This window comes from Acipenser ruthenus, chromosome 23 (assembly GCF_902713425.1).
Source record: "Acipenser ruthenus chromosome 23, fAciRut3.2 maternal haplotype, whole genome shotgun sequence".
Classification (NCBI taxonomy): Eukaryota; Metazoa; Chordata; class Actinopteri; order Acipenseriformes; family Acipenseridae; genus Acipenser; species Acipenser ruthenus.
In genome coordinates, this window is record NC_081211.1 from 28,690,073 (window position 1) to 28,715,281 (window position 25,209).

Here is a 25,209-nt window from a genome sequence, read left to right on the forward strand (position 1 = left end):
ATTATCCAGCACGGTTAACGCAAACCACGTGCCAGAGGCAGGAGAGACCTGCAGTTGTTGTTTTTAACCTTGGTGTCCCAGGTAATTGTTTTCTTTTTAGTTCTGAGATTTCAGCCCTGCCTCTGTTTTCTGTTAGCACGCTTTACCTGGGCCGTGCTGTAGAGTCTTATACAGTTGAACACGGTTTTTTTTAGTAATGTTTCAACATACTGCTTCTGTGGGATTCGCCACACTGCCCTGATATGCAACATTACGTCACCATTCTTTACTACACTGCGCCACGCGTTTCCCCTGGCATAGCGCAGTAAACTTTTATAAGAGCAGGGCTGTTTTTAACAGTCAACGCCCACCCTAGCTGCTCTGCTGCAATCCACTGCAGGGTAGCAAATTCATCCTGTATTGCCGTACAGTCGCACCAAGGGCATCCCGTTTCATTGCTAAACTTGTGAGAAACGTCAAGGAACGAAACAAATTAACAAACAGGCAGGGTACTGCGGTGCACAGATGTGTTTAGAGCAACGTTAGCACAGAGAACCGTTATAATAAACTTTAATGACTCAAAAGTATAGATCAACAGCGCCGCCTGTCTTTTTTTTTATTTATAGTTTTTCTTTTTTTTTTTTTTATCAGTTGAACTTTGTTCCAAATTATTTACTGGTTGTTATTGACAAAGCCTTGTACAGTCAACTTGAAACGCGCAATAAACATATACAGTTGGGCTACAGCAAACTGAAGGCCACGCTGCTGCTTATTCTAGCAAACTGTAGTGGCATTTCAAAGTGTCAGTGACATTGTGGGTGAAGTCTCCTAACTACAGTTGGTAGTAACTACATTACTATTGATTGCACAGGTATTTAATGGCGGGTTTTTACGCGAGGGGGAACTACACTTCCTCTCTAACAATCATCTCTGTTTAACGTTGTTTACTGTGTGACGTGCCTTTTATTTGAATGTTATTCAATTGTATTGGGATCATGCTGCAGGTGGATTAGTGCTGGAAAACACCTCACCTGCTTAACCTGTGAATGACCAATCACCGCGCAGCTTTGTGGCTGATTCCCGTGGTCCTAGAGTCCCTATACGTTTCAGGGACGTGGGGGCGGGGGCTTCTGCCAGATTGTAGGCGTGAACCGACTGATCAAACCAATAGAGTGCCAGAAGTGTGCAGCAGAACTCGGTAGTGCTCCAATCGGGTAGCGTGTGGGCGGGCAATGTGAGTAAACACAAGGGGGACTGACAAAGCGGCGGAGGCTCTATGCTTCTGGGCGGAGAGCGAGTGAGAGCGGAGATTGTCAGAGGAGGCTACCGTTGAGCCTTGGGGGGGTGGGGGAGGACGAGACACATTCACACTGTCAACCCGGGGACGAGGCCGGGCCTGCGCCTGCAGTACGCAACACAACCCAGGAAATCATGGAGCTCGAGAATATCGTGGCCAACACCGTGCTGCTCAAGGCGAGAGAAGGTAAGCGATTGAGCGGGACGCTGTCTGCAAGGAAAGTCTGGGGATTCATCGAGCTGGTGCAGGCCGTGTAGATAGCAGAGTTTATTTATTCACGTATTTTATTTATGTATTGTATTGTAGTTCAGTTGTAGTGCCCACATTTCGCTTAGCGGTTGCGTTGTCTTGGTAATGTATGCCGTTATATTAGTTTGCAGCGGGTTGACAGTTCTGTTATCTCTCTGCCTAGTTTCCATTACAGTAGTAGTTTTAATAATTCGATGCATATGTTATAGCCTCTGTCCTGCTCACAGTATCATTGCTATTCCAAGTCCACAGTTTTCGTTTTAACGGACTCGCACTTATTTGGGCTTGGCAGTACCGACTGTACTAGTTACTCCAGACAACAGAATTACAGTTCGCTGTCATTTGGAATAGGATTTCCAAAATTACTGTTACTTACTATATTACAAACGATGCTCAACCATAAGCTGAGTCTTATCTGATTATTTTAATGAGGTGAATTCGTCAGTGAACAAACAGGCAGGGATGGAAATAAGACTCCCATTGCATAGCAGTTTGATCCATCTCTGGTTTTACTATGAGTTTAAGAAGACACGCCTGAGCTTGTCACACAGCTTGGCACGCAGGATCTTAGTAAAACCTGGAATGGGTGCAGCTGCACTTCAATAGGAGTCTTATTCCCATCCCTGCTCACAGAGGATGATGCATATTACAATTCATGTCTAAACTCCTACACACTTACTGTACATCTCATCACAACAAGGGTACCCTTGTTAACAAGATAGCTGATCTCATGCAAGGGTCCAGCCCTGGTCTCATCGTAGCATCATATTGAAATGTGCTGCTGACATGTCTACTGGTAGAACCTCTTTCTTAATCAATGAAGAGTTTCTGTAAAGTGCATTTCCTTCTAATCACTACACATGTGTTGTTGAGTCAGAACTCCCCTGACGCCTTGGCATGGAAGGTGCTGTGCCCAGTGGTGAATGGGGGGGGGTCCCAGTCTGTGATGTGCACTCGGGTTTAGAGAGATGGGATGAGCTGCCTCTCATTGTGCACTCCTGCCAGCTTTCTTTCTTTTTAGATTGTCTATAGATGTGCTCAGGATCCCACCTCTTACGTTTGTTTGTAATTGCCGACACTGTCGAAGGAACTCACAAAGCACCATGAAGTTGGTTTCGGAGAGCAGGTAGAAATGTTGGCTCAATATCATTGCATGCAGTGAGTGCAGGTGGAGCTGCTGCTCAGGTGGATTTACAGATAGACCATGTTCTTTGTTTTCCCTAGTTTCATTTTAGACAAATAACACTTTGTACTTTGCATGGCTGTAAACTCTTCACCTTCCAGGATGTGTCTGAATATGGAAATATCAATGTGTTTTTTTTTTGGTACGTCAAGAGCAAATAAAATAAAACTTTTTCTTTTTACAATCAGCAAGTGACCCAGAGTGTTTGGAGCTGTGCCTGACTTGTGCAGTTCTTCTTTAGCTCCTTGTAAAGCGCAGGTCTGGGCACACCAGTGCTCTCAACACAGTCGCCCCATCCTTACCTGTCTCTACAGTAGCCTGCAGAGGGTGGGAATCCCACACTGACTGCCTAAAGAGCTCTCCTCTAACTCTGCATTAAAACATCATTTCAGTGCCTCAGAGGTCCCATAGATATTTAAAGAGACATAGACGTGTGCGTATCGCAGTTAATCTAACAAACAGTACCGACCCTTCAAACCCATTATCACAACTACACTGCACTTTGTTTTTGCTATTTAAATAACTCCCCCATGTCAGTTCTCCGCTTTGTCTCCTACCCACGTAATGTGTCTATTTTACAAAGATGATAGAATTACTGCTAGTATGCTGAATTTAAGGGATTATATATATATATATATATATATATATATATATATATATATATATATATATATATATATATATATATATATATATATAATTATTTTTTTTTGCATAATCTTTTTAAGTTTCACAGGGTACAATGGGCAGCAGTATTCCGTAATACATATTTAGAAGTATTCCTCAGATTTATATTAGACATTAGTCCCTCTTGAGTTATAGAACAGAAATGATTAGCTATATGTTTGAGGGAGTAACAAACCAGGCTGTAGATTGATTAAGAGAGGATGCATTTTGTAGGTCTCCTGGGTATGAAAGAGGAAGGAAACGTTGCCTTGGTTTTAACTTAACAGAACATACAAATAAATAATGCAAACATGTCATTGTGGTCAGCAGCCTGCTTTCACTTACGTGTGCAGAAATCTCATTTTCCTATTCTTTTCTTTTTATTTTTTTAATATAGATTGGAGAGAAAGCCATGAACCCACTGCTGCTTGAAACTGGAAACAGTTTTACTATAACAGAATGTGACGCTGGTGTTGATTATGGGGATTGGGTTGTTGAATCTTCCTTGCCTGCTGTTCTATATACAGGCGTAGACTGTTTAGTTGGTGTTGGTTTTTTGTTCCTTCATCTGCATAAGATTACACAGTACTGTTCATATTAATCGGTGCTAATGAGAGTTTGGATCTGCTCAGTTACGCGCTGGTGGAATATCTGGCAGTGCAGAAGTGCTTTCAGTGATCTGCGGCCCCTGAAGTCTGTTTTATTTTCATTTAACAGGAGGTGGAGGGAAGAGAAAAGGCAAGAGTAAAAAATGGAAACAGATGCTGCAGTTTCCCCATATCAGTCTGTGTGAGGAGCTACGACAGACCATAGGTAAGCAGTACTGCAGGAATTGCTTTTTACCGTGTCCAGTATATGATCACAGTCCAGACTTAGAAAAATCAAAGTACAGTATGGGTGTGCGTGGATCTTTAGGCGAGGTAAGTGTTGACTTGTGTGTTAGAATGTTCTGTATGGTACCGTGTTATCAACCCTTGTTCCAGGAAGTGTGCAGAATGTTTTTGTGTATTATTGGTTTAGTCTATTTGGGTCAGCCACATGTCTCGCACTAGCTTTAGAACATCCTTTACATGCCATGAAATGCTGGTTTTTACAGTGTCATAATAATTACTGCAACCAAAATGAGCAAAAACAAAATTACTCGGCAGCCCCATTGTGGCAAAGCCAATCTAGCAGAATGTGGTGGATAAGGGAAGCGTGTCACATGAAGTGTGTCTCGTACTTTCATGTTTACCACGTTCCCCTCCTCATTTGTGTAACCTGTTTATGTGGTACATCTGGGTTTGAATGCTTGCAGGAGCGTTTAGGTACGTTTCTTCAGAGGATCCCGTGGGATCCAGATATTCCACGGATAAAGCACTGTTCTGTTGTTGACCTCTCTGTTTGATTTATTGACGGCCGTCTGATTTAGAGTGTTCGCTCTCCACGTTTCTGTTTTCTTTCTTCATGAGTTCACGGCCACGTTCGCACGTTGCACACTTCGCCCTGGCTCCCTGAGGTCCGTTGATCTGCCAGCGAGCAGGGGGTTCAGGTAGCTCTTGAAGAAGGTTGCCCCATGTCTGCTCACACCCTGCGTTCTGCAGAGACACAGGAAGCTGTGGTAGGAGGAAGAAGGGGAAGTTCTCCACAGTCCTGACACATGCTGCAGTAAAGAACAGGGGGGCGGTTAGGAAAGGGGTTGTGTCAGCCTGATTTTGTAACAAGTTAGTAAAAACAAATCGCATGTTTTTTCTTAAAACTCAACAGGCTTTTTTAAAATTTTATTAGCGGTGTATTTTGCATTCAGTTGGAATGCTCTTTGCTTCAGTGCTTTACACTAAACCATATTAAGATTTATTTTTTCACACCCCTAGTAGCTGCTGTAGTATTATAAACGTGATCAAACTTTATTCAGAATCTAGATTGAATTCAGTGTGACGCCACCTGCTGGAGAGATGCTGCCAACCAGTGGGCATGCTTAAAAGTGATTCGGTAATCTCCTCGTATACAGTTGATTTGCTAGACCTCCCAATCTCTTGTCTTTGGCCTCCGAGAAGAGGGTTGCAAAACTGTCCTGAGTGCTCACCATGCCCAGCCCTTCTCAGCTTTAGAAACCTTTAAGGATCTAGGATAGTGTGACTACGTTGTGGTAGACGCTTAGAATTGTGGCTAACCAAAAATGTACATAGGTGTTCGCCTTAGTGTTTACATAAAAGTAAGCTAACTGCGTGGGCTACTTTTTTTCACATCTGATATTTCCACTGCGTACAATTTAATACTCAGTCTTGTACAGAAATACTTGTTGCAACAATTTATATTAAAAAGTGATGGAGGGATCTTAAAATGACCTTTCTCATTGGTTTCAAACATTCCCAAAATGTTCAAGTTTTAATCAGAAAGTTAAGTCGTCAGAAATAGGACAGTGCCTCTTTAAATAATCGTATCATTAGCCAAGCTTTATGGTTGCATAATCTTACAGCACATCTTCCTGTTATCTGATAGGGGACTGCCAGCATTTCCATGGCGTCACAGTAAAGAGGGTTGTTGCTGCTCTAGCTACATGTTCGTGCATTTTAATTTTTTAATTTTTTTTTTTTCTTTTTTGAAACAATACAGCTATTGCAGTTCACTACAGCGACGATATCATGTTGTAAAGCGTTTGTTTTATTTGATGGTGTTGTCAGCCCTTTAGCATAAGGATTTCAGAGAAGCATCGTGTTCTGTGATTACTGTACCTCCCTATTGCTTTTTTAAAGGACCCGAGTGCTCTGTCATTGACGGCTGTTGCTCTGCTTGATGAGTCCAGCAGAATGGCGGGTATCAATCAGTATGAAATTGAAAAAGCATTTGTTTTCTTAATGTTCCCGCCACTAACCATTGCTAAAAATGTAATGCATTCATTTATTATTAGTTTATTTGGCCTTTCGCGTACTATTTAGGTACAGATCCCTTTAAATAATACACATACCACACATGCTGTACTTAGAACTGCAGATTAGCTATTCCTGTAGATGCAACAATTATTCACTTCATCGCTTATTGATCGTCATGGCTTTGGTTTATCTTAAGCTTCAATTAAACATTCGACTAATTGCCCCCCGTGCCCTTTCTACCCAGTAACAAGTGCTTTCTTTGCGTATTGCTGGGAAAAAAGGCTCTTCCGTTTTTGTATTAATTTTTTAATGGAAAAGTCAGAACCTAATAAAACATTGGCTGTTTTTCTGTTTTAATAATAATGTTTTCTAAAGGCATTTACAAGATTATATCACTATCTATAATTAATTGCAAAAAAAAAAGTGTTGAAAAAAAATGCATTTCTGCCTGTCGATTTGAGACCCTTGTTTGCTGATTACTCTTCTAGTTATTTATTTATTTAGTCGTGCATTTGTTCATTCACCAAAAGCGTGCACTTCATAGCGACGCTGCGGACGGGTTCTGGTAACCGAGGAGGGATTTGTTTTTATCCCCAGTTTGCATGTGATTATAAACCGTGCATCTCTGGGGAAGCCTTCAGGCTACACTGGGTTTTGTATTTTGTATTTTTCACAAGTTACACAGCCGTAGAAGTGCCGGAATGTGCAGTAAACTGCAGCTGCAAATGCGGTCATGAGATCCATTGTTTGCTTTGGTTTATCAAGATTAATGAAGACATTATACTGTCGTAAGTGGACTATGTTAAGAGATAGACGCTCAATAGGGGATGCCCCGGCAGTGTACACTAACAGAACACAAAGCAATCACTGTTTCTGTGCTTTTTGTTTTTAAAAGTTAGACTAGGATTCGATTTTCATAATACCCCCTCAGTTTCCTAACCCTCAATGGTGTCTTTAGAATAATGTATTTGTGTAGAAAATGGACAGATGATGAATTGGTGACCACTGCACAAGGAATACATGACAGGCAAAATGCAGCCTGCTCTTTCCAAGGGGCTGTTTATTCATACAGGGACACAAGTGGTTCTGCTCTCCTGCTGCCTCTTACAGCGATCGATAGAGACAGAAATAACACACGGCAGGAGTAGAAGGATCCTATATGTACAGTTAATGAAGTTTTATTAAGATGAAGGAAGTTTCATAGAGCTGTGGTGAAATGTGTAGAGCCATTGCTTCAGATACAAACAGATTGCTGGGGATATATGTAACCAGAGCTTTGAGCCCCGTAATGAGGCTGCATTGAAACAGATATTATTTTAGTTTTGATTTTAATAGCCGCCTTCCTTGTTTTGTTTTTTGTCCTTTGCTTTGAAAGATAAACTCTTGCTTTTTCATGGTCTTCGGATGTCTCTTGTTCACAAGGGTGGGTCTTCAGAATAAAAACTTATTTGAGTGCTCGACTACTTGAATGCTAGTCTAGTGAGAGGCAGAGTAAACGTTGCAGGCTTTCTAAGTACTGTATAGTGGTGTAAATGATAGGCAGCAAAATGTGAAACTATTCAAAATGCACATTGAGTGAAAGCTCTGAACACAGCGAGGCAAAGTCAGGGGAGTAGCAGGGAGAGCGACTGACATTGTGAACCTTCTCTCAGCTCAAGATGTGTGCAGAATCTCTCTCCCTTAACCCTGGAATGCCCATTTCTGTATCACATGTGACATAATGCTTACCCACCCCTCTACATTATTATTATTATTATTATTGTCTTAATCCAGGGGCATTTCACAGCCTTTCTTAGTGAAAGGAATATATTGACGCCATATAAGTACAACCTTTGTGCAAGATTGCTTCAGTGAAAGAATCTGCAGATAAAAAGTCAGCAGGTATGGGTCCTGTGCTGCTGTTTCTCCACACAGATAACTGGCTTCCCTGTGCAAACCACATCTTCTCTCCTCTCTCACTCCCACACTGTCACCTGCTGCATGCCCCAGAGGAGGTGAGGATGTCAAGAAGACGACGCTCTGCAGTACCAGCGACGGGCTGTGCTTGCAGCTGCACACCCTCCCCCAGCAGTGTACTGCAGCATGTCAAAACACATTCACCTTTTTGTTCATACAATAAAAAGAAATCAAAAATAAATCAAAACTAGCATGTTGCTTTTAATACAGTAACGAGTCTGAGTTGCAGTAGAGAGTTTGGAGCCAGTCACAGGCAAACACATTTCTTTTTTAAAGCTCTGCTATGCAAAGCATTGTAAGGCTTATGAAATGTTGTTTGGTTTCCTTAAGTTTTAAAGGGAGAAGTGAGAAATCTCTTATACCGCACAGGAGAAGTCTGTTTTTCACTGTTTCACCACACACTATCGCTCGCAAAATCTGTTGAAGCTGCTGAGTGACCTAAATGTTAAGGGTTCTGTTCTGTTCATATATAGTGTTGTAAAATGCAAAATAAATGCACATGTCTGCAGAGTCTTTCCCTGCTTTTTTGGATGGAGAGAGCATGTCATGCCCTCTTTTTGCAGACGGTTTGGGCAGATTATCTGAGCATTGTGACACAGGAAACCCACAGCTTCCGTGTTTACTTACAAAGAGAGAAAACAGGGCTGCCATAGAATGCAGCTACAGATCATCGTCTTAAACCCTGTGTGTGTATAGCTATATATATATATATATAATATATATATATATATATATATATATATCTCCTCTTTTAATTAATTGTATATAGCTCCTCTTAATTGTTTAGGCTAGCTTGTAGCAGGTCTTCTACAGTTAACCCCCTTTGGCACATTCCGAGTTTATTCACGTCAAACCCTTTAACGTCGCTGTTGAAGAGAGAATGATGTGGTTGATTTGACGTGTAATAGAAGTCAGTGTTATCTTTCAAGGGCTGGACTGCAAGGGAGGGAGGGGGGAGGGTGAGTGTAGAGTGCTTGAAATTGTCATGAAAAACAGGGCAAGGCCAGAGTTGTCTTTTTAATTTTTTGTTTTGTTTGTTTTTAAAGGAGCACCAGGGTCAGTATGAGAGTCATGACACACACACCTACACATAGGTTCTGGTTAATGGGAAAAGACAGCGCCTAACGTTGTTGGCTTTATCCACTGTGCACAAATGATGTTGTATTGCTTTGTATCTTCTATTACACTGGTTCTGTAATGTGGAAGCCCGGGACAAAGTAATCCAAGTTTTGCATGTATATGAAATGTGTACGTACAGGTGCCAAAGGGGGTCCATTCTGGGAATGTTGCCTGCGGTGGGAGGGTATTTGCATGTTTTCAGAGTTTACGCACTTGAGATTTGCCATTCAAACTGCGTGTGTGTGTGTGTGTCTATATATAATATTGTTTTCATGTTGTTTTTTAATACACTTAGCAAAGGACAGAAAGCCTCTGGAGGTGAGAGCAGAATAGGGATGTGTTCTCCCGAGTACGGAATATAATGCTTAAAGGGAAGAAAATGTCAAAGGGGGAGAAGGCATTCAACGATAACGAAAAGAGCTTTCCCAGTCCTTTAAGGTCTGCTTGCTATTAGAAAATGTCTGTTTTAGCTGTTTTTTTTATCTTAAAGTAAATTCCTGCAACAAAGGACTGACAACATATCTGTCACAGGGGACCCAGACTAAACAAGTGAAAGTAACCTCATTGATCTGCATACAGGGGTCTAGCACAGTATGTATTTGTAGACAGACCTGCAAATACAGTATACCGGAATCCTCGATACTGCAAAGTTATTGACAAGTGCCTTGTTTCAGAGGTGGATGTTTTTGAGGAAACCACTATGAGGAACGTATTGTAATGCACAAAAAGAACTGCAGATGTACAGTTCAAGGTTTTTGCAAATCCCTCATGCATGCTTAATAAGCGCCAACCTTTCAAGGCCATTTAGAAACATAAAGAGGTGAATATATATATATATATATATATATATATATATATATATATATATATATATATGTGTGTGTGTGTGTGTGCTGTAGAGCATCCCTGCTGTTTTAGGAGTGCTCCTCTCAGAACAGATGTTTTAACAGGTGAAATATTCTTTTGTTTAAAACTGAACTGGGATTGCAAATGATCATACTTCTTGATACAGTACAGTAGATGAATTTTGATCAGGGTTTTATTGCTGATGTTCCAGAAATCTTCAGGAATCTATTGATTCCACGCATTGCATACGGCACGGTTTAATTTGTTGCCGGATATTAAATACCTGTTGCAGCCCTGACATAGTCAGTCAGGATATCCTGCAGCAACAAGTCACCCTCACACACCAGACTGGGGTGCTGGAGAATGTCAATGTTACCCCTAAACAGTGCAACAACACGCCAAAGCTTAAACGCAAAGTCAGTTTGAAATTGAAAAGCATGGTGTAGTTTGTATTGCTATAATCACATGGTAATGTTGGCTGCTGCTGGCCCTACCTGATGTTTGCATACCTCTTGTTTACACAGTGTCTTTGTTGGGCATGCAAATGTGCTTGCGCAGTACTATAGCTGTCACTCGTTTGTGCAAATCCCAGTTCACGTTTATAATACACAGCATTTTTATTGTGCTGCTATGATATAACATAGATAGCGGGCAAAGGTGTGTTCATGTACAAAATGTAAAGCCAGCTGATGTCACAGGTTATTATTCGCGTAGATCTATTTAAAAAAAAGCATTGACTGTACATTCAGTTCTTCAGTTAAAGGTAAAAAGCTGGTAGATAGTTATTCATCGTGGGGTAGGATTCCCAGGGCTGAGTCCACTGTTGGTTATTGCAGGCTGTGGGGTCGCTTCACGTGTTTTGGCTTTTACTCCTGGGTAAAGTTGTTGTGTTTTCCGCAGAGAAAGACTACCACAACCTCTGTGAGAAGCAGCCCATCGGACGCCTGCTGTTCCGGCAGTTCTGCGACACCAGGCCTGAGCTCGCACGCTGTGTCAGATTCCTGGACGCTGTGGTAAGGAACCAGCTCAAGGATTCCACGCCCCCTTCTTGCTGACCCAGACGAGCAAGCGAGACCGTGCTGTGTCCCTTCGGCTCAACCAGCACGCTTGTGTGCCCTTTCCCCCCTCTCTTTCATTGCACCTATCAGTTTTGTTTTAATGTTTAGTGATTCGCGCTGTTGTAACATTAGTGCAGGGTCATCTCTATTTTTAATTTCTCCCCACCCGCTCCCTGGAGACCGGAGATTTTGTTTGTCTTATGTTTACATGCTGCTCTGTTCCTGTGTCATAACCAGCAAGCAGGCTCATGCTTAGCAGAGAGGGTGCAGGTGGGCGATAGGGATTCACTCTGGGCTGGTCCATTGAGTTTCACTCGAGCTGGGGAGCCCCGGTGTTCGTTTAGTGCTCACGCATTATTGAGATTTGAAGAGAATCTGAAGTGGGTGTTTGATATGCACAAGGAGTTATCAGTCTTGTCAGACCCACGAGTGAGAGTCGAGGTCTGTAGGATTAAAACCCCTAAGTGGAGCTTCAGCTCTTCCTGGTGGTGGAAAGGAGTTTGTCAGAATGGTACGAATCGCCTCATTTATAAACAAGACTGTTATGCTGGGCTTTAACAGCTGCACGCATAATGTTGCATGTTCAATTAAACAGCAACAACACAAATGATCAGCTTGTACTGTATTAAACTAATAGGGAGTTTAGGAGCCATTAGGAAGGCACCTGTGTGTGTGTGTGTGTGTGTCAGAAAAGAAAACTGACCCAACATTTAGTTAAGTCAGGAATTGCTGATTGGCTGTTGTAAGTAGTTTCTGTGTTGGAATGTAAGGTTGGCAGGGATGGGGTTAATTCTGGCCCTGCCAGCAGTCACAGATGTGGCCATTCCCCAGTTACCCTGCCACACTGATCTTGAGTTCAGGTGGAATAACTGGGGGAAATGGATTTAGCCTTTAACTAGATTATCAGAGCATATATTCTGGTCTTCTTATCTGCTTGTGTGTTTTGTGTTTGTTTTCCCCGCAGGCCGAATATGAGGTCGCACCAGATGAGAAGAGAAAAGAGTGTGGGCAGCAGCTAATAGACAAGCACCTGAACCCCATGGTATGGTATTGTTTCCCAGAGCTAGACTGGCAATAGCTTTGCCAATGCTGGCTGTTGATTTGTGTGTACTGGATGGGCTCCTAGTATCAGGAGCTCCTCTTAAAGCCTGCTCTGAAGTAAATGATCACACTTCTCATCCCAGGATGAACAAGTCAGACCTGAGTCTGTAGTTTTACTAATACTACAGTAGTTGCTATAAATGAGAAACAGTTTATTTAACATCAAGCTACTGGCTCCTGATGATTTTAAATAATATACTTTTAACTAAAGGTTGTTGTGAAACCCAGGACTGGGTGCAGGGCGGAGTGTGAGTTTGGAGCCCTTTTGCAGAATGTGCAGTTGCATTGATGTAGGTCAGTGGTATTCAATTGTGGCCCTTGAAAATCCAGTCCAGGTTTTTACTCCAAGCAGGTTCTAAAGCCTTAATCGAACCTGCTAAGAGGCCATTAACTGATTTAGGACCTGGTTGGAATAAAGAGCTGGACTGGAAGGGATTGGCCCTGCTGTGGGTGTTGATGCTGTGCCCTCTCACTGTGTCCCTGCAGTCGGAGGAGCAGGTCCCTGAGATCCCAGAGGAGCTGGCGTGCAGCTGTGCTGAGAGGCTGGAGCAGGAGGCCTGCAAGGAGCTCTTCAAGGAGTGCAACAAGTGAGTCTCCACGTTTAACAAACACCAAGACACTCCAATCCATTACTCTCATTCCCCATGCATGTACACAACCAAGCCTGGATATAAAGCACGTAGCCCCACCAGCGATAATGTCATGTAGTAAACAAGATTAGGGCTAAGCGGGGTCTAGGCAACCGTTTTAAAAGAGGTGTTGCTGAAATATTATTCTTCTATGTTAATCACTGAAATCAGTCCCTTGCCTTAATGTGCTAAATTTTATTAAGAATAAATAGGCCAGTAACGTACCTGAAATTACTTGATGTTAAGGATTATATATATATATAACCTATTCATACCACTCAGTTTAACATCAAGTTTATGTGCTTTCCTCTGGGATTTGCACTTTGGACATCCCATTGAATTTGGATCTATTTATGTATAGGAAAACTGTTTTGGAAATCTGTTCAGCGGCCCTTGGGGAACAGAATTTGGTGGTTTAAATAAATAAATCTCAACCAGGGGGAGCAGCCTATCCTATTACTTGCTCAGTGTTGCCTCTGTCCAAGTCAACAGTGGCTTGCATTCCTGACACGACAACATGATAAACAGCTGACTGAAACATTTCATGGTTAAGGATGTCGCAACGTGGTGTTCTGGGGCCCTTCCTGTTCTGCAAAGTGATGCCCCCTGGTGGAATTCCCCCATGGTTGCCAAAACATTTTCCTGTACAATAAATGGTTCTGAAATAATTGATATCCAATGTGATCAAGAAACTGGAGAGGTGGCGGCTGATGTGTGTTATAGTTTGAAATGTTGCCATGCTCAGCTGGCTGTGTTTGAGCTGATGTGTGTTAAGCGTCATATTAATTGCAGTGATAGATTTTCATCGGTTTCGTTGCCTTGCAGATTGATCCATGGCTATCTCAGCGTGGCTCCCTTTGCGGATTACCTTGACAGCATGCACTTCAACAGGTTTCTGCAGTGGAAGTGGCTCGAGAGGTGGGTGTAGTTGTAGCATGAGGGGCTGTGCCCGGCTCACACACCAAATCATTTGCACTGCTCGGGATGGATCTGTTTCGCACTGTTTCAAAGCCTTGCCGCGTTGTCCCCTTTCCTGTTCTCTAGGCAGCCTGTGACAAAGTACACTTTCCGGCAGTACCGAGTGTTGGGGAAGGGAGGCTTCGGAGAGGTAAGAGCTGCATGTCTCCCACACTCTCTGACTGCATCCTCTCTCCACTCTGCACCCTTTTAGAGTCACATTGACTGATGAATAACTTCTTGAGAGCAGTGGAACTGCTTTACAAGCTTGCTGCTGAGTAAATGTTCCAGCGTTTTTAATGTGGTTTGTGATTTACTGGACAGTGCTATTCAAGCTTGTAGAGACGCAGCACCAGAACATTTTGCTGTGCTACTCCAGTCAACACAGAGCGTTGGGTTTTGGTGCTGGCACAGAGCAAGCCGTTGGGGACCGTGGTGTTCTGCAGTCGGGTTATTGTAGTCCAAATAACATTAACACTAACAGTTAATGAATCGTGTGACGTGGGCCCACAACAGCGGACCTGACGGTATTTATTCCTTCACGTTTCTCCCCATGCCAGGTTTGTGCATGTCAGGTGCGAGCGACAGGGAAGATGTATGCCTGCAAGAAGCTGGAAAAGAAGAGAATCAAAAAGAGGAAGGGAGAGTCCATGGCTCTCAACGAGAAACAGATCTTGGAAAAAGTGAACAGTAGGTTTGTAGTAAGTACATGGGAGCTGTTTTAAAACTTCAAAGGATTTGTCTGCACTTTTCCCATGGCTAGACTATGCATTGCTATAGTTTACTATGTTTTGCCATGTTGTTTTTTTTTTTCTTCTATGCTTTACCATACTCTGTGGTCTTGACACTGCATTTCCCTTTTTTGCAGGTGAGTTTGGCCTATGCCTATGAGACTAAAGACGCCCTGTGCCTTGTCCTTACACTCATGAATGGGGGAGATTTGAAGTTCCATATCTACCACATGGGACAGGCAGGCTTTGATGAGAAGAGAGCTGTGTTCTATGCAGCAGAGCTGTGCTGTGGGCTGGAGGATCTGCACCGGGAGAAGATTGTGTACAGGTACCTCCTTCCTGCTTAACACAGTACGCACGTACAGTACCGGGACATCAGCGCTTCTTCTAGAGACACGTTTCCTATTGTGTATCCGTGAATGATGAGTGCCTTATAGAACTGATTAGTCTGTTTTGGAAGGGGTGAGTCTTGGGGTTGTGTACCAAATCAGAAATGTTGAGTCTCTTTTCATTGTTTATGTTGTTTTTCAGAGATCTGAAGCCAGAAAATATTCTATTAGATGACCACGGTGAGTACATGAGCCCTGAATAGAACCTGTAATCCATCTCGTTTCCTTTTGGTACTTAAAAGAATATTGTTTGGATGACTTCTACTGAAAAAAAGATTAGCTACTGCTTTGCACTTTAGAGTGAGATGTGTTTCCTAGAACTGTATGCAGGTCAGTGGCGTGGAAAATCATGTTGCTGTTTTATATACAGCCTGTAGGGCCCCTAATCTCCAGCAGATGGGGCCCTTAACCGATATCTAAAGACGACAAACTGCAAATCCATTCAACTCGTTAAGACCTTTGCAGCGTTGGCACCACCCAGGATAGGTGCTTCACGTATTTATTTGAAGGCATGTCTGTATGCTAAGGGTGCAAGATGTAAATTCCTTAGCTGCAATACTTAGTTATCAATTGATTTCTAACATAAAAAATAAATAGTAAAAATTTTTTTTGCGCTTCTGCTGTTGCACTTCGGAAGTCAAGTAAGATGTTATAATGCAAAAGTTTTTTGGATTTTTTCAAAATCATCTACACCACAAGGATACTCATGTCCCTGTACAAATAGCAAAGCACATATATTGCTGCTGCTGGCCTGTCCCCAGCGCACTCCACCTCTCCTCAGTGGATGCAGCACTTTGAGGTTATTCTTGTTTTTTGTACAATGACTTGTTTACAGCACTGCTTTTTCCATCCAGCTGAAGAAGGACTTGCTGTCTGAAATTTAAATTTATTCAAAGTGGACGCTCAGTGGTGTGTGTTCATGGCGCTGTTGAAAATGTTTTTTGAACCTGTGCTCTTTCTCCGTTCAGGGCATATCCGCATCTCTGATTTGGGGCTGGCTGTTCACGTGCCAGAGGGGCAAACGATCAAAGGCAGAGTTGGGACAGTGGGATACATGGGTGAGTGCACTGTATGGATTTCTGTATCGCATCGTGTATCCGTTTGGTGATAAGCCCAGATAGTGTAGCCTGCCTGTTCCAAATACCAACAGAGCACGATTACCAGCAGAGCCACAGCTAGTAAGTTTGTTAGCAGCGTTTTATAAGAGAATTTATTTTACCATTGGTAACCGAGCAAGATCTAATCAGATTTTGCATCATGCATTTAATCCCGTTGTGTTGTGGTCAGCCTCCAGACTGGTTTATGTTATTTTGAGCCATTTACATTAGTAGATTTGACTGGCAGGTAAAGGGTGTTTCATTCTTCTTCCCAGAGGCCAGTGTGACGTTGTTTCTAGTGTGTTCTTTGTTTTGTGTTTTTAAACTCCTAATCCCCTTTGTAATCCACACATCTGTGTTGGTCCCAAAATGACTGTTGTTTTTCATTATCAGGTGTTTATTTTTATTTTTTTTCTTAGGTTTTCTTTTTTTTTTTCCATTTCATGCCAACCAATTTTGGCACAGGAAATCTTAAACAGTCATGGAAAAACACTGACCTCTGCTTGGCCTACTTGAAAGATCCTCTTGTACTTTTCAAAGAGGAGAATGAGAATTGAGCCCATACACTTACAATACCTGCCTAGACTCTCGATGGTACTTCATTTACCAATATAGGTGCATGCTTGTTCAGTATCTCCTTTAGTTGAAGATACAAACATGCCTGCTAAGAGGGCGACCCTGTTTAATTGGTAACATTACTTCCTCATGTTGGCATGGCTTTTGCCGAGTCTCTGAAACAAACCAGTTCGCCTTCACAGCCGGTACACTCAAAGGGTTAGAGTCAGACTCCACCAACGGATCTGAAACCATACCCCTAATGGAAAGGGTTACCAAGTCATGAATCTGTGAAATGCTTTAAAGACATGACTTGACAAAGTTTTGAGATGAACCAGATGAGCACTGATGGGCCGAGTGGCTTCCTCTGATGTTCTAATGTTAAGATCTTAACTCTCTTTGACCTCCCCCCCCCCCCCCTCCCTGTTTTCCTTCTGTCAGCCCCGGAGGTGGTGAAAAACGAACGCTACACCTTCAGCCCTGACTGGTGGGCTCTGGGCTGCTTGATCTACGAGATGATCGAGGGCCAGTCCCCCTTCCAGCAGCGCAAGAAGAAGATCAATCGCGAGGAGGTGGAGCGGCTGGTGAAGGAGGTCCAGGAGGAGTACTCCAGCAAGTTCTCGGAGGAAGCCAAGTCTCTCTGCAGGATGGTGGGTGCCTTTGGTTCCAGCGCCAACACAAGCCAGTCAGTCTGTAGCCTGTCAACCATGCAGTTTCCTTCTACACCCTAGAAACACCCCAGCTAGAAGACTGAAACTAGCTGGCTGTCAGTTCTATCCAGATGTTTGGATACTGACTACCACCAATTCTCAATATGTTTCAGATTTTTTTTTCCAGTTTAAAACCCTGCCTTTGCAAACTTTGATGAGCTACAATTGTCAGTAACTAATAGCCAAGGATGATACATTTTCAGGCTGTGCACATTGGTTTAAACTGCTATGCAATGGGTGCCTTGTTTCCATGATGTTTGGAATTGCTCCTCACAGCTGCTGGAGAAGGACCCGATCCAGAGGCTTGGCTGCCGGGGTGGCAGTGCTGCAGAAGTGAAGGTGCACCCGCTCTTCAAGTCCATCAATTTCAAGAGGCTGGAGGCAGGCATGCTGGAGCCCCCGTTCATTCCCGACGTGAGTTGAGTTAGGATCCGCCGCCATGCATTGAAACCTTTCATGCATGAAGTATTGACAATAGCTGGGGAAAAAATGTAGTTCTGGACACTTAAGTATATTTTTCCCATTGCTTTTATATGGGAGAAAAAAAGGCATTCTCATATGCGGTCATTATGCATCTGCGTCTTCCATATAAAGAGTAGAAGAGAGTTGTTTTTTTATCTGTCCCCATATAAGGGTCACCATGCATGACGAGGTTAAAACTTAACGGCACCTAATTTGGACTTTTGTTTTTCGGGTTTTCTATTACCAGGTTGAAAAACAGAGTGGTGTTGACAATCTAGCTAGCTTCCTTATAATCTAATCTTGTATTGTGATTTATTTTATGGCTGCACAATGTGTGCAAGGCTGGGTAGTTGTTTGGGCTGGGTTTATCTTTTTAGAGCTTCTAGTCAGTTGCCACCCTGTCGCTATGTCTTTATCGCTGTTCTCATAACCGGGACGTCGTCCTAGCATCGTGATTTGTCTTTTCTCTGTAACCCCTACTGCTCAGTGACCTGCATGTGTACCTGTGTCCCCAACAGCCCCAGGCTATCTACTGTAAGGACGTGTTGGACATTGAGCAGTTCTCCACTGTGAAGGGGGTGGAGCTTGAGCCCACGGACAACGACTTCTACAGCAAGGTCTCTACCGGCAGCATCCCCATCCCCTGGCAGAACGAGGTGAGCATAGACCCTGTAATCACCACTGCCAGGAGCCGAGAGAATATTTAGGTACCAAAGCCTGTTCTACCAGTTTTAAAATGAAGTTTCCTGCAGGCTTCAGTCAGACTGTAGAATTCAGGTTTGGAATTCTGTCAAATGAATAATTTGCCAACCGCGATAGTGGCCGACATGGTCAACTGTCCGGCAGCGGAGTCTTCATGTCCAGTACTATTGTTTAATTAATTATCGGTCATTACTGTAATGGTTTGTTTTTGTAGTGTCATGAATACGGATTGTGAGCAGGGTGTGTGTACAGCTTTTACACTTCAGCAAAAGCCTTGTAGACCCCTTCTCTGTGCACTGATGCTGGGTGGTGTGTCTTTGCAGATGATTGATATGGAGTGCTATAAAGAGCTCAACGTGTTCCATGCAGATGGGGCAGTGCCACCAGATCTGGACTGGAGGGGCCAGCCCTCCCCAGAGCCCAAACAGGGGCTGCTGCAGCGACTCTTTGGGAGGCAGGTAAGTTTGCGAAGAGTGGTGGAAGAGGGGGGCCTTCCTGTTTCTGTCAGGCTCGTGTACCTTTCTACAAAGATCTACAGAACCGCTTTTTCAACTCTGTGGGATTGTACAGCATGGGAGTCTTATTTCCATCCCTGCAATTGTAACATTTCCCATTAATAACAGAGCTGTCCCCCCACCCCTCCCCCTGCAGGACTGCTGTGGAAACTGCAGCGACAGTGAGGAGGAACCCACCAGGCTGTGACGAAGACCCAAGCGGGCCTGTCCCGCGCTGCCCAGCCCCCCACCCCACGAAAAAAGCATTCCCCCCCCCCTCGGTGGAGAGGTATCCGCACCGCAAAAGGATTCAATTTGTTTACAATTTTTGCACATTTGTATTTAAGACAATTCTATATATATATAAATATGGGAATGTATATTTTCAGTATATAGCCATACAGTAAATGTTATTTAAGGAAAATAATAGTGAGGTATGGCAACAAAAGGGAGTTCAGCCCTGATGAGTTTCAAACTGCGCTCCATGTCATCCAGTTTACAGCACTGAAAGTGTGAGGAGACTTGCAGGACTGTGGTATCCTGAAGGGTTCAGTACAGTGTTTATACTGAACGGTACCGCAGTACACTGTTGTGGACACACCAATACAGTGGATTGATCCCAAAACCATTGCCTTCAGTGATAGCTGCAAGACGCATATCCTACTAATGAACTGGAAGTCCATGGAAGAGAGATTCCACTTGTCATATACTGTCTGGCAATCTGCATGCGATAGCTGCTGGGGACAGCACTGGAGAGACTTCAGGTCCCCTGTAGAGACAGTTATGATGATGGTGGTTTGTCAGTAACCGGTGTGTCCACATATCCTTCAAATGGAAAAGGACAGCTAGAGCTAAAGCATAGTCCAGGGGGTGTTACATCAACTCATTTAACAAAAAAAACAACAAGGTGTTTTAAAGAATTAATTGAAAAACATTTTGATAGATGGCATATAACTCTTACTAAAATGCATTACCACCAGGCGTGTTAAGAAGAAAGCTATTGTACATAATTGAACCAACCCTCCTGAATGAATCATTAACTGTCCACTCGTGTTGGATGTTGATATTGTGCTCGTAATTATGAGAGCTGTTTACTGTAAGCATTACGCTTCTCTTGCATGCAATAGCGAAACACCGCAGTTCTTTTCAAAGGGTATGGACTTACCAGGGTTGGACAAGAGATCAAAAAGAGAGGTCCTTTTAAAAACAGACAAGTCTTTTAATTGTACAGGCGAGATGAAAAAAAAAATATATATATATATATAAAAAAACAATCCTGTAAAAGTTCAGTGTAGATGTAATAGAATCTACCACTGCATTCTGCTGTATTTACGAATCTTGTGGGTGTTTTTTTTTATTTTAATTTTAGTTTTTTTTTTAATAGGCTATGTCATTCAGCTGGGTCTCAGTTTATGAATGTGCAAACTGTTTGCACACAGAAGTAATATTCGTGTCGTGTAAAATCTGTACAACAGAAACAGTTTTCTTATTCTTGTTGGAAATTGGGCCAGCGTTTTTTGTTTCTTGCAGGATCCATATACTAAACCTAAACGGGTTATCATGATATTTTGTGCTATCTCATTCCAAAGATTTGGAACTCACTGTTGTTGTTTCATTACTGTGGCTTCTTTTATTTTTCACCTTCAGAACTCCCAGAGCCCCAAGCCTCAGAATTCCGCATGTAGTTTGCATTAAGACTCTAAGGGCCACGTTTCCAAAGCGTTTCCTCCTTTCTTCAATTCACACCTATTTTCTTGAAAGGAGGAAAAAAAAAAACATGTTAATGTTGCAAAATGAAAAACAAAACCCATTGAGAGTGCTTGAAATACATAACTTAGTTTGGTTCTAGTTTTGTACTGTCAAAGTAGCAGGTGTTTTACCTCTTAAAGCAGGAGTTAATTAAAGACTCTGCAATACTGTCTATACATCATGATCGAGGTATCTGGAATGGTTCAAACGGGAGTCTTAATCCACTCACCTGTCTGGGAGCGCCCATGCAGTCTGGGAGGCTGACAATTAAGATTTGTGATGTTAATGCCTCTCCAATTGATTTTATTTAATTCAGGGACATTTTCAACAATGGATTACCTGTCAAGAAGCATGTTTTCTCATGATTAACAGCATCTATTATTTGTTCTTTAGTGCCTTGAAACGTAACTACCTGAACCCACCAGTAGTGGGCATCGGTCTGAAAACATTGACACGAGTTCTGCCAAACAGAAGACTTTTCTCTGTGTTGGGGTATCTTGTGAAGCCTTATTGATCTGGCTCATTCATATTTTGACCTTTTTTTTTCTTTTTTTTGTTAATGTACCTGTACTACCTTTTTAATAAAGGTACTTCAAATTGAGCTGTTATAAAAACAAATTATTTGAAACTTTTTTTTTCCCAATTGAGTTAGAGTAAATTAGTTGTATATTGCATGCTTCTAACTTGACCAAGGGTTTAAAAAAAAAAAAAACTTGCTTAAAATATGAAGCCTCCCATTTCTTGCGTACTAGATTCACTGTTGCATGCACACCCTTAAATTAAGCATTCATGTGCAGTATACTGTGTGCCCCTTAATAACTGAACGATTCACAACATTAGATGTTACAGCCCTTAATCTTCCCTATCGTGTGATTAAATTAACCAAACCAGTGCTACTGCTCTTTAAAATCTAGTGGTGTGTTATGAGCAGTTTACTTGTGATGGTGGTGGTCTCTTTTCAAGGTGCCTTTTTAACTGTATGCCCGTATGCTTTAAGGTACTGTGTAAGGTAAAGTGCATAAGAAAGGGACTTGACTGCTGAAGAAAAGCTATTTTATGAAGAAAGTCTACATCCTGCTGCATACAAGTCAGCTCTGTCTGCCGTGGTTTCATTTGTGTCCTTCTCTGTAAAAGAATGGAGTATTGGGGTGATCCTACTTGGAGACAGAATAATAAGAGACTTGCTTTCAGATCCATAGGAAGAGTTCTCCTGAACAGTAGGATAAGATCCCAGCTCCCTCATCTTCATTATTTGTCTATCTTAAAAATACATTCCAGTCTTCTAAAGTACTGTACAGTGTAAAATTGTGACTTATTTGTGTTTTGTTTATTTAGCAATAACCTGGACACCACCACACTGTAAACTAGAGCAAGACTGAGTTTGAATTTCCATGTTGAAACGCTTTCTGAGCCAGGGTTCGACACACTGTGAACAGGAGGGAGAAGTTAATAATTCAGTCACAGTTATGTCATTTCGCTTGCATTGCACTGATGTGAATATGTATATTTTTGTAACCGTATCTACATTTTAATGATATAAAAAACACTTAAACAAACAGCTGTTTATTGAACTGAGGAAGAGGACCTCTTTTTAGCACAGACGCAAAAACGGGTTGAGATGGGGCTTGCAGTGTTGTTCTGAGTTTGCCTCCACCGGTGATGCTAGATCATTGTTGTGTGTCTGTGCAGATTGAAAAGAGGATGATTAGCTTCCTGACCAGTCAGACAGACGATTCCCACACTTTCAGTGTTTTCTTTTCCCATATGTTCAATTTAGAATGGTTTGGTGGAGGCATCTGTTTGGAGTACAACGGCACTTCTCACCTCGCTGTTATAAAACCCACAAGACTGGTGCAGTACTGCTAAAGAAGTCAAGTGGCTAACTCCATATACTGCCAAGGGGTTGTGTGTTCTCTCCCCAGTAGAATACCTAGGAGTCTGAACAGCTACCTCAGAGTTTCTATCAGCTCGTACTGCTGGGGGTGCCCTTTCATTCAGGTTTTACTTGCTGGCTTCAATCTAGGTTTGCATCTTGGGGGGGTGGGAACCTATTCCACATCTTTCAAATTCAGTACCATACCTCATCTAAATCTCTTTTTTTTTTTTCCTGCCCTCCCATATTGAAAACCAGAGCAGTGGTTTGAGCTCTAAAAGGTGCTTCCTCGGTTTCAGTTGTACAATGTGAATGTGTGTGTCCGATTCTACAGATTTTTGCTGTGCTTTCTTTTTTAAAGTCCCGTGCAGACTGTGCTAGAGCATACAGCCCCCTGCTGCTTCAGGTTCTCTCCCTGCTTGCCAGTCCTGCTAGATTAATTGAGTAAAAAAAGAAGTGTGAAGCAACGTGTAAAAAAAGGGAGGAAAATCAGCTGAAAAAAAATAACGCCACTCCTTAAAGCAGCATGCAGCCGCACAAACGTTACTATCAGCAAATTCATCTTACTGCTACCTCCTGATTTTTTATTTATTTTTTAAAACATTTTTTTAATGCTTTTCTTCCAGTCGTGCAGAGCGGGTGTCTCCATAGACGTAGGAAGTTGTCATTTTAAGATTGCATGGAATGAGACTTCAGTGTCAGATTACTAACAAACTCATGATTCTTCGAAGTGTTCCAACTCGTGTGTATTGGGACAGGTTCAACACCCCAAACCTGCTAGGCTTGCCAGGGGTCTGATATCAATGGTGTATCAGTGTAACACACAGTTTTCATGGCATGCCCCACCTGTGAAAATGCATTGATGTACTACCATATCAGGGCTTGGTAGACAAAAACTGGCCCTGTTGTTGCCAACGGGTGTGTTTACAAAATTGGAGAACCCTTGAAGAGTCCCACGATGCGTTACAAATTTGTTTAAGAAAATTTCTGATTTTGTAAAGAAAAACAAAGCAAAGTGTGATGCACCCTTACCTAGCTGCACAGCCATGTGTTTCAGTGCCAGTGTATTCCAGTCCTCTCAGTGTAGCTGCCAAAGACCCAACAGTGGAACTGGAATCTCTGTGCCATAGTGGGTAACAGCAGGGCAAAACCTTTTGAGTGTCGATACAAAAACAGCTTCTCTGGTTATCTGTAGTTAGGTATGTGTTTAAATAATGTTATATTAGTAATGATGTCTAAATATGTTGTTCGTAACTTATGTATGACTGAATCTTCTATTGTTGGCCTCCTTGTTTTGCTTATCATTAAAATGTTCCACTATCCTGAGAATACCTGGGCTGTAAGCGGCAACATGCTGTGCAAATGAGGAAGAGCTGCTAGTCTTAGTAGGGTGGGGGGAGTTGGACTGTGTTCAAAGGAGGTGTGTAGAGGTTCTAGTGTTTTATATAGGGGTGCCATACTGTAGCTGACAGGGTTTTTTTCAAATGCATTTCTTGTGTATGCAACCACTGGAGTGGCCTCGCTCTCATGCTGTTGTGACGTGAGAGACGAGTGTCTGAGGGAATTCTATGTGCCTGTCATTACTGTATCTCACACGTCTGAGGAATTCTGTGTGCCTGTCATTACTGTATCTCACACGAGTCTGAGGAATTCTATGTGCCTGTCATTACTGTATCTCACACGAGTCTGAGGAATTCTGTGTGCCTGTCATTACTGTATCTCACACGAGTCTGAGGAATTCTGTGTGCCTGTCATTACTGTATCTCACACGAGTCTGAGGAATTCTGTGCGCCTGTCATTACTGTATCTCTTCATGTTACCTACATGGCGTCTTCCTTGGCCCATATCATTCTTTTCAACATGTGCCTGTGACATTTTTTTTTTTGTTAAACTTGGCCAAACATGCTGGCATTAGCACTGTACTTTAAATAATAATAATAATAAAATAAAATAAAAAAAATCTATTTAAAAGCTTTGTCTGTCTGTATAATAATTATTTACCTCCACATGTACGAAGTGTATTGTACTGTAAAATAAATGAACTTGGGTATATATGTGTTTTTATATTTGTTTAATGTACTGCTATAATCGGGAATAATCTTTCCTAAACTTCTAGAGCGGTCTACAGGTGTGGTTTTTGGTTTTGGTTTTCTTTTTACTGTAACAGAGAAAAAAACATCAGTGTCATTATTTATATATATATATATATATATATAAGAACAAAACATAGTGAACCCAAACACGACTGAGAGCACCAGTTAACAGCAGGAGAGAACACAAACATGACGTCATGGAGGGCATGGGACTTTAATCTGGTTACAGTGTTTCAGAAAGAGCGACCAAGCAGTATGGAACCTCTCAGTGGACCCAGGGACCGTATATATATAGTCCTAGAGTAGAGCTAATCGGGGACTGTGATACTATCTGTTAAACATTCACCTCTTAAAGGATGTCCTGGCAAAATACAGTGCTGTTAAGACATTTGAAGCTAAACCTGGGTATTGGTAAAAGGCATTTTTGACCTGTACTGCTTTGCAATTTGACAGTGCTCTTCC

At 42.3% G+C, this 25,209-nt stretch overlaps 1 protein-coding gene across 3 annotated transcripts; it reads left to right on the forward strand.

Annotated features, from left to right (window-relative positions):
• On the forward strand, positions 1-24,704 carry LOC117413199 (G protein-coupled receptor kinase 6-like). Of its 3 annotated transcripts, XM_058997145.1 has the most exons (16): positions 1,131-1,462; positions 4,092-4,187; positions 11,048-11,160; positions 12,170-12,247; positions 12,793-12,893; positions 13,761-13,853; positions 13,980-14,043; positions 14,453-14,593; positions 14,761-14,951; positions 15,155-15,192; positions 15,981-16,070; positions 17,106-17,314; positions 17,651-17,788; positions 18,355-18,492; positions 18,862-18,996; positions 19,190-24,704. In XM_058997145.1, the coding sequence occupies exons 1-16, from the start codon at positions 1,411-1,413 to the stop codon at positions 19,238-19,240; spliced, it is 1,728 nt and encodes a 575-aa protein (XP_058853128.1). In that variant the 5' UTR covers positions 1,131-1,410; the 3' UTR covers positions 19,241-24,704. The 3 variants fall into 3 exon arrangements, with proteins under 3 accessions (XP_058853126.1, XP_058853125.1, XP_058853128.1); XM_058997143.1 differs by lacking the exons at positions 1,131-1,462; positions 19,190-24,704 and adding an exon at positions 1-81 and having other exon boundaries at positions 18,862-19,183; XM_058997142.1 differs by lacking the exon at positions 19,190-24,704 and having other exon boundaries at positions 1,126-1,462; positions 18,862-19,183.
• Positions 24,705-25,209: the final 505 nt, after the last annotated feature.

Excerpts from the sequence above, each read along its gene's own strand:
- LOC117413199 (XM_058997142.1), top strand. The coding sequence starts at position 1,411 with ATGGAGCTCGAGAATATCGTGGCCAACACCGTGCTGCTCAAGGCGAGA. Across the intron at positions 12,248-12,792 it reads ACAAGCACCTGAACCCCATG|TCGGAGGAGCAGGTCCCTGA; the intron begins GTATGGTATTGT and ends GTGTCCCTGCAG. Across the intron at positions 14,952-15,154 it reads CGGGAGAAGATTGTGTACAG|AGATCTGAAGCCAGAAAATA; the intron begins GTACCTCCTTCC and ends GTTGTTTTTCAG.